This window comes from Odocoileus virginianus, chromosome 8 (assembly GCF_023699985.2).
Source record: "Odocoileus virginianus isolate 20LAN1187 ecotype Illinois chromosome 8, Ovbor_1.2, whole genome shotgun sequence".
Classification (NCBI taxonomy): domain Eukaryota; kingdom Metazoa; phylum Chordata; class Mammalia; order Artiodactyla; family Cervidae; genus Odocoileus; species Odocoileus virginianus.
Genome location: NC_069681.1, coordinates 77,711,437 through 77,726,063, shown reverse-complemented (window position 1 = coordinate 77,726,063; position 14,627 = coordinate 77,711,437). Strand labels below are relative to the sequence as shown.

General features: G+C 33.8%; 1 protein-coding gene across 8 annotated transcripts in view; it reads right to left on the bottom strand.

Moving 5' to 3' along the window:
• The window catches only part of PDS5B (PDS5 cohesin associated factor B), a 169,899-nt gene that overhangs the window by 103,065 nt on the left and 52,207 nt on the right, over positions 1 to 14,627 (bottom strand). For all 8 annotated transcript variants that reach the window (XM_070471777.1, XM_070471781.1, XM_070471783.1 and 5 more), the window contains exons 2-6: positions 11,399 to 11,525; positions 8,683 to 8,886; positions 6,504 to 6,590; positions 6,305 to 6,402; positions 5,545 to 5,671 (exon numbers count right to left, since the gene is read on the bottom strand). In XM_070471777.1, the coding sequence (XP_070327878.1) occupies positions 5,545 to 5,671; positions 6,305 to 6,402; positions 6,504 to 6,590; positions 8,683 to 8,886; positions 11,399 to 11,506 (624 nt within the window). In that variant the 5' untranslated portion in view covers positions 11,507 to 11,525. The remainder of the gene's footprint in view (positions 1 to 5,544; positions 5,672 to 6,304; positions 6,403 to 6,503; positions 6,591 to 8,682; positions 8,887 to 11,398; positions 11,526 to 14,627) is intronic.

Below are 14,627 nucleotides of genomic sequence, written 5' to 3'. Positions count from 1 at the left end.
TCTGCCTGTACTTTATTTTTATGCATGGTGTGAAATAAGAATCTTATATTATTTTCCACATGGACATTCAAGTCCATTATTCCCTCCAGAGACTTCCGTGTAATATCCACACTCTCAAGTTTCTTTGTAACTATATATCTATTTGTAAGGTCTCCATTACTTCCATATGTCCCTTGGTCTATTACTATTATTGCCTGATTTTACAGTCAAAGAGACATATGGAAGCAATGTCTTAACATCAGGTTAAGGTAAGTCCCCACTTTCTTACTCTTTTTCAAAAACTGATTTGTCCAACTAAACACACATGCTCATATACACAAACATTCACAGTCTCTATTTTGACTGGGTTATCTATTAGTATGAAGAGGGATGACATTATTACGATACTGGGTTTCCCATCACATAAATGTAACAAATCATGCAACATGTACTTTTTCATCAACTGCAATAATTTTCGACACTAAGGTCACGTACAGTTATTAAATTTCTAAGTAGCTCAAATTTTTGTTAAAAGCTACAAATAAAATTTTTTTCCAAATTATACTAACAGATTTTTATATATTGATCTTACACCTAGCAACTGCAGAATTTTCTTACTTGTTCTACAAACTAATTCGTACATTGTTTTTTTCTGTAAAAGCAGTTAGAACATCTGAAAATAATTTGTTTTGTTTCTTCTTTTATCTTTTGTTTGTATTGTTTTATTCCACTAACTTAAGGCCTCCAGTTAATGTCGATTAGAAACAGCATACTTGTCTCTTTCCTGAGTAGAAGTCGACATCTTTACAATATCCCTAACATCAAAGAGAATGCCTCACCATTTCACCATTAAGTGCAGTACCATGCACAACCTTATAAGGTTAAAGAAATTACTATTTCAAATATGCTAATGTTCTTTATCATAAGTTATACTGAACTTTAGCAAATAGTTTTCTTTATAGGTCTACTGATATTTTTTTTCTTTGCTCTGTTAATTTCCACAAATATCTTAGCCTACTGTTAACCATCTTTGTATCATTCTGGATACTATCCATTGCTATTTTATACTGGATTTACATGAGTATGCTGCTGCTGCTAAGTCGTTTCAGTCGTGTCCAACTCTGTGAGACCCGACAGACGGCAGCCCACCAGGCTCCTCTGTCCCTGGGATTCTCCAGGCAAGAATACTGGAGTGGGTTGCCATTTCTTTCTCCAATGCATGCATGCATGCTAAGTCGCTTCAGTCCGACTCTGTGCGACCCTATGGAGAGCTGCCCTCCAGGCTCTTCTGTCCACAGGATTCTCCAGGTAAGAATACTGGAGTGGGTTGCCATTTTACTTTAAATTAAATTATCCTCCTTTCTTGCACTTGGATCTGTCTGGTTTCCTTATGAAGATTATATTCTGTTCATAATGTGAATTGTAGAACATGTTTTCCTTTTTACAATCTGAAAAAGCTTTCTAAATATCAGGATTATATGGCACTTAAATGATTAATAGAAATCAGCTGGTGATGAGTTTTAAGTTATTTTATGCTCGGTTTGAGTTCTGCGGCTGTTGCTATCATTATTGTCATGGTTGTTTGGGAGAAAGGCCTTTGCCAGTTTTATGGATCTAGTTTCTAAAACCAATTAAAAAAAATTTTTTTTAATAAATAAAACCAATTAAAATTTTTACTGGTTAAAGGTTATTCAAAATTTTCTCTCTTGAGAAAAAATTGGCAAGTTATATTTTCTAGAAATTTGACCAATTCCAAATGTTAGCATAAAATAATGTTCATGGAAGTGTTTTTGATCTTTTTAATGTTTGCTGTTCTTCATTTCACTCTAAAACTGTTTATTGATACCATCTCCCTTTTTCTGATCTGACGTGATTTGACCTAAATTACCAATTTTAGGTTTTTCTGAAATGTCACTGTGTTTTCCATTTGATTAACTTCCATTCTTCATTGTTTACTTTCTTCTACCACCTGTACATTCTAATAATATTTTTATAACTTCTTGAGCTGGACACAACCATAAAGTTGTATTAAAAATATTTAACTTGAATCCCAGAGGATTCAATATGTATCATTTTAATTATCATTTCTAAATAGCTAGTAATTCCCATTATGGTTTATTCTTTGGACAGTGCTACAGCATTGTTAGCTTTGTGGTTTAAAATCCTCAGGAACCACTGGCCTATTAGATTTATAATTACTGGCGAGTTTTTAAAATGGCCCACCAAATTGTGAGTTTGTCCTTATAATTTTTTCAGTATATGCTTTATATACTAATATTTTTAGCCTATGTAATTGCAAATTAGATATCATTTTAGCACTATAGTTTATCACTGTATAAATCCCTTCTCTACCCAGTGAAGACTATACTACCTAAAATCAATACAAGCTACTTCAATTTCCCTTCAGTCAGTATGCGCTTGGCAAATACTTTTCCCATCCTTTTAGTGTCGCCTTTGGTGAAATTATTTTTGCTGTTATCTCTTATTAACAATGACCAGGTAGATTATTTTTAATTTAATCTGACAACCTGAAGTAGTAAATTTGGCCCATTTACACTTATTTTAATTCTTCCCTGCATTGTAATCCTTAAAATTTTAACAAAAGTACTTCATTTAATGTTCAAAGTAAATTTTTTACAGCTGTATTGTCCTGATCATCACCAGGATCATATCACTCACCGACTCCATTAAGTCATTCAATCTTACATGTTATTTTCATCCAGTGGTTTAGGACCATTTTGTTAATATCCCTTTAATTAATAACTATAATTTTTACTACTACTGTTTTTGCTTTATATCAGTTCTTACTTAAGAGTATTTTGTTGTTTACCACTACTACTTACATTTCACTTCTTTCAAGTTTCAATTTCCATTATTCTAAAGTACTTGAAGAGTAGTAGTTCTTTCAGGAAGGGTATATTGGCAAGTTGTATATTTAATGTCTTAAGTTCACTCAAACTGGATAGCAACTGTGTCTGTGTACAGTTATTTTATCTTAGCACTTTGTGAAATACAGGTCCATTATCTTCTGGCATCTGTCCTTGCCACTGAGAAGTCAGACATCACTTTAAGGTTTATTCTTTGTAAGGACTGTGCTTTTCCCCTCTGGATGCTTGGTATGAATTATTTCTATTTCAGCATTCTACAATTTCTCCAGGATGTGTCTGCACTGGGTTTTGTTTATATTCTGTTTATGACACTTTTGTTACCTCACTCATAAATTTATGCTTCTCATCAATTCTAGAAAATGTTAAGCAAATATATACTTGCATATAGTTTCTTTTTCCATTCTTATTTGGTATTCTAAATAACTTTTAGATATACTGGACCTTTCCAGTCTCTCTTTCATGTGTTAGAATCTTTTCTTTTCCTTATCTCACTGTATTTGTATAATTTCCTCAGATCTATATCCTAGTTCAATCCAATAAAGATTTTTATTTCAATGACCATTTTTAATTTATACCTTTCTTTCCCCTAACCTTACACCTTCTCCATTCATATTACTAGCTACATGTTTTTTAACTCTTACACTCACAGGCATTAAGACATAAAACTGTTATATTTAATTCTGTTAAAGGTATTTATCATTTTCAGCTCATAAATATATAATCTGAATTTTTAGTTAGCGCCTGATTTTTCAGTATTGAGGGACTATTTTAAAAGTTTGGAAATTTTGGATTATGAGGTCATTTTTCACTGGCAGTATTTCTGAGAAAGCTGTATAGCTATAAATTTAAATTATATTCTGCCAGAAAGGTCTTAAGTTTGCAGAGACCTTTATACTGGTGAATCACAGAACCATATTTCCAACTGCTCACTACAGTGTCAGTCACTTTCAAAGAACAAAACACACAAACACATAAACACACACAACTTGATTAACATTACCCACGCAAGAAACAGTATTGCCATCAGCATTTCCTTTTTTCCAAATTAGTAAAGACTTCTCTTTGAATTTCACCCCTCCTTTCAGTCTATACTACCACTATCTTTTACACAAGGTCCTAATTGCTTATGTATCTCCCAACATATACTAAAGAATCAAAGAAAAGAAAATCAAAGTATTAGTCGCTCAGTCATGTCCAACTCTTTGCGACTCTATGGATCATAGCCTGCCAGACTCCTCTGTAAATTTCTGGGCAAGAATACTAGAGTGAGTTTCCACTTCCTTCTCCAGGGATCTTCTCAACCCAGGGATTGAACCCATTTCTAAGTAGCTAATAATATACTCCTTGAAACATAATCCTATACAAAACTGAGTTATTACAGATATTTTATCACATGTACAAAATCTATTATCTCTCCTTTCCATTTAATTAATGACTAGTAAGTGTTTCATGTTTTCAGTTCAGTTCAGTTGCTCAGTTGTGTCTGACTCTTTGAGACCCCATGAACCTCAGCATGCCAAGCCTCCCTGTCCATCACCAACTCCCGGAGTCCACCCAAACCCATGTCCATTGAGTCGAGGATGCCATCCAACCATCTCATTCTCTGTTGTCCCCTTCTCCTCCTGCCCTCAATCTTTCCCAGCATCAGGGTCTTTTCCAATGAATCAGCTCTTCGCATCAGGTGGCCACAGGACTGGAGTTGCAGTTTCAGCATCAGTCCTTCCAATGAACACCCAGGACTGATCTCCTTTAGGATGGACTGGTTGGATCTCCTTGCAGTCCAAGGAACTCTCAAGAGTCTTCTCCAAAACCACAGTTCAAAAGCATCAATTCTTCGGTGCTCAGCTTTCTTGACAGTCCAACTCTCACATCCATACATGACAACTGGAAAAACCATAGCCTTGACTAGACGGACCTTTGTTGGCAAAGTAATGTCTATGCTTTTTAATATGTTGTCTAGGTTGGTCATAACTTTCCTTCCAAGGAGTAAGCGTCTTTTAATCTCATGGCTGCAATCACCATCTGCAGTGATTTTGGAGCCCCCCAAAATAAAGTCTGTCACTGATTCCACTGTTTCCCCATCTATTTCCCATGAAGTGATGAGACCAGATGCCATGACCTTAGTTTTTTGAATACTGAGCTTTAAGCCAACTTTTTCACTCTCCTCTTTCACTTTCATCAAGGGGCTCTTTAGTTCTTCTTCATTTTCTGCCATAAGGGTGGTGTCATCTGCATATCTGAGGTGATTGATATTTCTCCCAGCAATCCTGATTCCAGCTTGTGCTTCCTCCAGCCCAGGATTTCTCATGATGTACCCTGCATATAAGTTAAATAAGCAGGGTGACAGTATACAGCCTTGACACACTCCTTTTCCTATTTGGAACCAGTCTGTTGTTTCACGTCCAGTTCTAACTGTTGCTTCCTGACCTGCATACAGATTTTTCAAGAGGTAGGTCAGGTGGTCTGATATTCCCATCTCTTTCAGAATTTTCCAGTTTATTGTGATTCACACAGTCATGTTTTACTAAATACAATTAATGTTCATTAACATTAATCAATAAAAGTCTCCAAAACTAGGAATAAAGCAGGATAAACTGCATTTTAAACATAAGTAAATTCTGGACCCTACTGTTGACAGATTTTACATATACATATTCAAGTATATTTTGCTACTTACCTTATGAGCAGGTACCAGATTTACCAAAACTGTATCCAAAAGCTCTTGAGATACTGTATCACCTTCACAAATAATAGAACTCATGAGATCTACCATATGCATATGAACTTTCTGATTGTGGCCATTGCTGAAATTCAAAATTGATATTTCATTTAAATTTAAGCATACCTGAAATGTATAGGATTTAATCATAACATGGAATACCACACTTTATTTTACAATGATATTAAGGTATTAATTAAATTCTATATATTAATTTAAAGCTTCCTTCTCTCCAAAATCTTACAGTAGCATCCAAAATATTTTTTAAACTACATTTCCAAAATTACGTTTGCTAATTTTTATCAGTCTCACAATCAAAGTAATTAAATCAAATGTAACTTTAGTTTGGCCTTAAATTCAGAACATCAAACTGCTTTGTTGAAGTTAATTCTAATAGATGATTATGAGGAATACACAGAGAACTAAATGATTCATAGGAACTAAGGGGTCAGTAATATGTGATTTAAACAAAAGAAAAATAATATAATAAAAATATTTTTATATCAGTTAAATTAACTAATGCCACTCTTGTATTATTCTCTACAATACAAAATTGGCTATATTCATTTTCAAAACTTATCTATAAAAATCATGTTAATGGTTCTTAAGTTACAAATATTAGCCTTCTGATATTCATCATAAAAAAAGTTTATGTAGATTCATCTATAAGCTAAAAATTCTTTATATTTAAAAAAGATTATAATCTTAGTAAACTTACTTTATAACTGAAAATAATGTTCTGTATAATTGGGTAAAAATTTCATTGCTGTCTTCCAACTCAAAACATATGTTATATGACTTGACCCAAGCAATGTTCTAAAATTAAGAGGTGAAAAGGGTAAAATTTTAATTAGTAAAAATACACATGTACAGAAACCATTTTAAAATGTCACCTCAAAATATAACATACTGCTTACCTCAAGTAAATAAAAATACCTATTGAATTGTGGGCTCTTTGTATCTTCTAGTCCCTTCAATTGCCTTGTTATAAACATAAATATATCCTTAAAAAAAATGACAAAGTATTGTTTAGATTATGAAAACATCCACTAAATTCCTAAAGATAATTCAGCACTCATATGTATCTATCATGATACAATTGTAAAGAACCAGTTTTAAAAAAGGGAAAAAAAAGCCTGCATTTGGCTGAAATTTTTTTAATGTGCATTATCATGAAAACACCAAATATCTTACCCCCCCTTTAAAGGAAGACAGTAAATCATTTACCATGATCTTAAAGTAGAGAAAGAAAAACATCTTACAGTAAGTTAAAAATAACAGACCTGAAAACCGAGTAAACTAAAACTTATGCTGTTATTAGAACGAACACGTTGAAATGACTGAAAGCTGATTTGATCAGGTTTGTGGAATGGCATTATACATGGTAATTGGATAGAAAGAACACAGTTTAGGAAACTTAAAACTGCAAAACAAAATCACCAAGTGGAAAGAAAAGAGACTGCAGAAACTTAGAAATTTTAAAAAGACCTTTAGAAGTTAACTTGTCAGGCTTCCTACCCAGTCATTATAATTATTAATACTTGTTTTCCCCTATAATTTATCAATCTATCTCCATCTATTACTTTTGACGTTTTATTACACATCCCCTTTATACCTGGGTAAAATAGGTTCAGTATCACTCTGAGTCAAATTTGTATGGAGATGATGTTTTTGGAAAGTTTGGAAAAGGCTAAAATTATAAAAGCTAATTCTATAAAGGAGGCATGCTAATCAATCAAAAAAGAGAGAAAAAAATGTCCCTTATAAGTAAAGTGATAAATCTTATTTAAAAGGGAAGAAACAGAATATGCAGACTATTGAGTAGCTTTTCAAGAAAAATACTATCAAAAGTACATTCTTCAAAAATGGTTACTAAACACAACTACTCCTTAAAACAATTAAGTACCTCAAATTAGAGGTTCACAATTCATTCAGGTACACAACTCCACAGACCAGCTCATATTATCTACTTTAAGTCTCCAAGCATTCCCAAATCTTATAATTCAGTTTACTTTTAAATGACAAATATTGTTCCCTATTTCCCCCATTGTGAGATATATAAGACAAACATGCCCACAGCAGTTTGGGCATTCCTTACTGGAATCCTGGCTGACTTGACCAAATGAGCAGGTTTCTCATTTCAGTTTTTAAGATGCAAGTCCCCGACTATAGAACCAAGTCTTGGCTGTTTTTCACCAAGGTAAACCCAGTTCCCGACAGGTAACTAACATAAATATTTGTTAAATAAATCTAAATTGTCTTTTTTTTAATTCATACTCAGTAATCTTCCCATGGACTCATTTTCTAACCCACAGTTTCTGCAGCTATCTTTTATTATTGCTGGTTTTTCTAATGTTCTTCTAACCTGTCTTACTCGATAGTATTTTGCACAGCTATACTTATTTTCATTCTTTTTATCCATTGGATTAACAGGTTACTCCCTTTCTTTTTCCATCTTTTAAAAATCATTTCATTGACATGCCTTTACTTAAAACTATCATAATCAAGTACTAGGTATGTTTTCTACCTTTCATTAAAATTTTGCCCACTGTATTTGCTTCAGAACAATGCACATCGCATCTTCCATTGTATGAATTAGGATTCTTATAAATTCACATTTACACTAGATACTGTCTTTTCAATAATGAACATGGTCTTCAACATTAATTTTTAAAAAGGAAAAGGAAGTGTACGCCAAGTGATAGCACTAATGACGACATAATTTAAAAAGTACAGGAAACTCCCTGGCAATCCAGTGGTTAAGACTTGGCACTTTCACTACCACGGCCAGGGTTCAATCCCTGATCAGGGGACTAAGATCCCACAAGCCACACGGAGCGGCCAAAAAAGAAAGTATACAATACACTTTACTAATCAACTTCTTATTCTGATCTTCAGAACTTGTTTTATAAAATTAAGTACTAATGGGAGGGAGGAAATTCTACAGAAAATAAAGAAAACAAAAGTAGTTTAGCAAAAGACTGCTGCAATTAATGTCAAAGACTCCAAACAAATAATCTAAATACTTGAATACCCGTTTCAGTTAGAAAGATAAAGTATCAGTCAATCTTGGTAGTTCTTTGAAGCAGTACTTGCCTTTAATTTATCAGGGGATGTATAAGGAGCTTCAGGAGCATAAATCCTGAAAATATCAGCAAGGCAGCAGGCTACCAGTAAGCGAACATCTTTATCAGGATGCTTGAGGAAAAAATCTGAAGCAAGATGTAAAGCTAGATTTAAGTAAAGCTCCTTTTCTTCTTCAGAGTCCTGGTCCATATCCATGAAAGTTTTCACAACCATCTATATAAAAATAAAATGAAATCAAATAATGACATCCTCCATGTAAAAATACATTCATCTGAAAATAAAAACCATATTAATTACAAAGGTTAACTTCCAATAAATACACTTTCATGTTTCCTCTGAAAGTATCTATCTGAAGCATCCAATGAAGTACTTCCTGCACTACAGCAAAAGAGAACAGGAGGTGGACAGTTCATTAGTGAGACTCAGTGGCATCATGTATGGAGTGAGCAGAAGAAAGCAAACCTTTACATAAAAGAAGTGGGACAGAAACAACAATCGTGAAAAACTACAGTCTGAATTCTATGAAGAGCTTTCTCTAATTTCAATATTAGCAGTCACAGTGAAGTCTCAGCCTGCACTATTTCTACTTCACATGAGACTTAACAAAATTGCCAAACTTATCAGAGAGAACGTAAAGGTGACCATCTGGCATCCACTAGGTGGTGCTACAAACACCAATCAACAAGTAGGACTGGACTGGGTCCTTGAGACACATGGCAACATGGATCTCCACCCAGCTGCAGAGTTAAGACTTCTGAGTAATGAACTGCCCAATGTCACACTGAATTCCCACAGCAGCTGTGGCTAACAGTGTTCCTCACAGGACGGACCCTCAGTTCTACTACACCAGAATCCAGAACCAGGCACACATTAATCCTTCCAGTCTGGCACTACATTAGTTTAAGAGTACAATGTCCAGGGCTACTCTCCTAACCTCTTAATTTTATTACTTTTAAGATATATGCTTTGATGGACTTAGGTGTATTATGTGGGGAGGAAGGGAAAGCTACAGGCAAGAAACTCGTTCTTCCCCTGGAATCTCTCCACAAGAGTGAGACAGAAAGTATATTTTGAATAAAATATTACAGGAAACTCTAGGAATTACATAAACAATGACATCTTATATATTAACAGGATTTTATAAAACTTAACAGAGGGAAGTGTAAATTAGAAAGAAAAAAAAGAAAACTAAGCAGATTATTGCTGGGCATAAATGTCTACAAAATAATAAAAGGATACTACAAGCATTGCATGTGAACACTGTGGCAATCATTCCACCAAAATAATCAAGGGTTAGAAAACAGGAATTCCTCAATACTCTGTACAACTCAAATGGTGTTACAAACTCATGAACACTTCATATATGAGTCCTTAAATTAAAAAAGATGTCTAAGAAAATAACATGCATAAAAGACACTAAATGCTAATAGCTTATAAGTGGAATCTATCTCTGTGTTTAACACTCATTTCTTAGCAGACAATAAGGATGACACCACTGCTGAAATATAAACAAATCTGAGGAAATAAACGTACTTTTTCTCTAAAAATTTAATAGGTCAAGAAAATCTAGATACTCAGAAATGAAAAATACCATATACAGTTTGCAGCTTAACCATTTCTAATAAAATATACACAAACTCCCAACTAGATAAAAGATCCACATATTGGTAAACTTAATCTGCTCAAAGATGCCTTTTGCTTTAAATAATAAACGCACTATATCCGTCATTCCGGTACTGTATGCATAGGCTATAATACTAAGATTTTATATGAAATTTATAATAGTACAAGGGTTTTTTTTTTCTTCTAATAAAAATAATCATGCAGCAATAAAGTAGTACTTTAAAGCTCCTGGGCCTTCAGTGATTAATTATGGCAAACTTTCTACACTGGAAATATAGGCAAATATTAGTAACAGGCAACATGTCTAGGTGGATACAACACTGAAGGGGAAAAAATGCTTAAAAATAAAGAACATCTGAACTAATCAGCTTAATAATCTCCTTGGCCACTCTGCTCTTCTAACCATTTTAATCATGAAGACCATCACTGATGGTCAAAGATGAAACATTATTCAAGCAAATACAAAGAGTTTAACAGTACAGTGACTGCTTCATGAACGGAAGTTTGCCATCCATCTTGACTCACTGCTGCACATGAGAAACCGAGAGCTAAAAGCAAAGCTCTTTAACTTAATTTCAAAATACAAGAAAGTAAAATGCAGACTTAGCACTCAGTAGAAAGAATTAAATCTTATAAATTTAATTTTTAATAAGAATTAAAAATCAAATTAAAATGGTTGTTTTGATAAAATAAATGAGATATTGGAGAAAGGAGACAACTTTCCACAGACAATAAGGAGCATAAGCATACTGGGGATTTGTCTTTTATACCCAAGTAGAGCCTGGTGGGCTGCTGTCTATGGGGTCGCGCAGAGTCAGACACAACTGAAGGGACTCAGCAAGAGCAGGAGAGGAGGCCCTAAAAATCCTAAGCTTCACCGTTCCAACTATACTCCAATTAACAATAGCTAAGGAAACTCTACAATTCTTTACCTATTCCACTTTCTTAGCTCCTAATTACAGCTAACTAGTTTTGGTCAAGAAATATTTTCTGCTCTGACGTGCTTTACCAAGGTATAGCCCTATATGATTTCCATAGGTGCTCTCCCCAACTCCGCTTATCCTAAATGGATGCCCAAAGGACATAAACTAATTCTACTCACCTTTAACCGTCTCACCATCTCTTCTTTAGATATTTTATCTGAGATTTCCTTGACACCAGGAGGATAGGTAATTTTTCCATCATTGGTCCTTGTCTTTGAATGAGCCATGATGGAAGTATTTTTACCCCTAAAACAAGAAAACTATTAGATGCAAACCAAAAAAAAAAAAAAGCATTAACAGTATTCATAATAAACATGAAAAAATTCTATTTCCTAATTTATAGTGATTCATTTATTTAATGAAAATCATTTTATTGAACATTTCTCCAACTTTTAAAATTTTATTTTTACTTTTATTTCCATTTGTGACAAGCTAGGTTATTTGAACTAATGCTTCAACTACAAAAAAATATGATTTTATTTAATTATATACTTACCTACATATATAAAATATTATATATAATATTTATAATATATACTACAAATTTTATATATATATATACACATATATATAAAATACACACACAGCATTTTTTTATACTATTACAAATTACTTGGGCCAAAATCTAAGAGAATTCAGGAATCCAGAGAAGTAAATGGAACATTATATCTACTTACACCCTGAGACCATCTGCCAACCCTGACAAATTTAGAGTTCAGTTTCAGTGATCTTATGGGAAAAGGAAGACAGATTCCTGTCAAGATAGAACATCAAACAAGAGACTCTTCCTGACATTAATGCAGAATACTACCCTAACCCCAAAAAGATCATGCTTTCCAAGAGTTCGCTGAATTCCAAAGCACGGATTTTTATGCTACAGGAATAAACCAACTTATTTTTTATTAGCAAAAAATGTCTTGACTATAATGGTTCCTATTTTGATTAATAAAGATGTGTTTGAGCCTAGTTGTGTGATTTAAAATTCACAGTCCAAAACCACAGTTACTCCTTCACCAACCTAACAACTTTATCCAGCTAACTAGCATAACCATGATACTAACACCCAATGAGAAAAGTAAGAGAAAGGGAAAAGAACCACTGACAGGTCTTTTCTGTTTACAAAGGTTTTAAATAAAATACTAGGAAAAAAAAAAATACTTAAGAAACCAAATGTAGCTGCAGATAAAAAAACTGGGTTTAATCCCAGAAATGCAAGGTTGAATTCATCATATTAACAGAATAAAAAAGAAAAATCATGTGATAATCTAAAAAATTAAGAGACAATGTTTGAAGAAAATTCAAGATCAAGTCACAACTATAAAAGAAAATAAAGAAAAAAGTTCAACAAACTAAGAATTATATGAAAGATTTCTGAATCTGAGAAAGATAAGATGCTATACCCTACAGCATTAATCATGCTTACTGATGCTCTTCTGAAAATGTTTTACCTATTTTCAGGACCTACAAAAACATACCTGCTATCATCACTTGTTTAACACTATAATAGAGATGCTGCTGAGAACTCAAGATGAAAACTTATACAGAATTCAGTGACAGATTAATTATAAATCGGCATGAGGGATCTTACTGGACTGATAAAAATGTTCTAAAATTGGACTATGGTGAGTTTCACCTCAGGATATTTATTAAAAATTACTCAACTATACACTTGAAATAGGTCAATTTTATTAATTTTATGATATACAAATTACAACTCAATAAAGTTGTTTAAATTTTTTATGTTCTGAGATTTTCATTATCTATATGGAAAAAAATGACACTGTACCCATATCTCACACCATACACAAAAGGAATTTCAGGTCGATTAATAAACTAAATATTGAGGCAATTGGAAAAGTTTTTAGAATATAATGTAGGAAAACAACTTCACAACCTAGGGTTAGAAAAAGCCAAGAATCAAACCTACAGCTGTTTGTGTTCCTTCAACCAAAGAAGATATTCAGTGAATGCCTAGGATAAACCATTCTACAGGAAGGTAAATATAAATGTGATAGGATTCCCACTTTTCCATAGAACCTGGAATATAACAAAGTCTCTCTACCTTGCCTCAACAGAAGCAAAAGCTGTTCGTCTCCCTTAACAGACACGATTGTGATCACAGACTACAGCTTAATAATGCAGACATGGTTCCATCTGTACAGTCAAAACTTTATCAAGAACCTATTATCTGCATGACATTCTAGAGCGGCTATAGGGCCACATGAGTTAAGATAGGTCTCAAAATTGACAAAGGAAATAGGCATTCCCCCTAGATAATTAAATCACAATAAATCCTAAAGTAATCAACAGAAATAACAAAAAACAGTCTGGAAAAATATAAGATTTAAAGAAATTGAAAGTAGGTGCTGGTGAAGTATTAACAGTATACAGAACAAAAGGACAGAGAAAAGAATCTGAATAAATCCCAGAGAACAAAGTTCAGAATTTGTTACTGGTCTAAAACCACTACTAAAGGAAAAAGTGGAAGGAAGTAAAGGCAGCGAAGAAGGAAAAGTAGAGCAAGAAAGAAGCAAGGCTCTCGGTTTGCACTTCAGCTTCATAAGCAATGGTTTTGTGAGCAGAGGTCTGAAATACTTCTGTGAGTATACACATGAGCTGTTTCCTCAAAGATAAATTTACTGGCCCCTCTCTATAAGCAAACTCCATGTACCTTGAATTCTCAAGATTATGTTTAAACTTCTCCCAACCTCCTTAGGCCAAGCTTAGCTCTTCCCCTACAGCTGGAAAACTGTGAACATATCATAATTAGCATTTAATCACATCACATTTAATAAATTTATTTGTCTGTTTCCCCTACTTGACTATAAGCTCCATAAAACAAGGACTTGTTGTTCAGTCACTAAGTCATGTCTGACTCCTTGCAACCCCGTGAACTGCAGCATGCCAGGCTTCCCTGTCCTTCACTATCTCCAGGAGTTTGCTCAAAGTCATGTCCATTGAGTCAGTGATGTCATCCAACCATCTCATCCTCTATCACCCCCTTCTCCTCCTGCCTTCAATCTTTCCCAGCATCAGGGTCTTTTCCAATGAGTCAGCTCTTTGCATCAGGTCGCCAAAATATTGGGGTTTCAGCATCAGTCCTTCCAATCAATATTCAGGGTTGATGTCTTTTAGAACAAGGATAGTATGTATCATTTTAGGCATCCTCAGAACAAAGTAGATGCTCAAGAAATACTTGCTAAATCAATGACCAGAACTATTTTAAGAGATAGTGGCTCGAATAGGAAGTACAGACTAGGCAGAAGAGAAATCAAATACAATAAAAACAGGAAACTGTTATAAAATTCCAATAAGAACTAATAAGGAACAGACTGCAGGGAATGACTA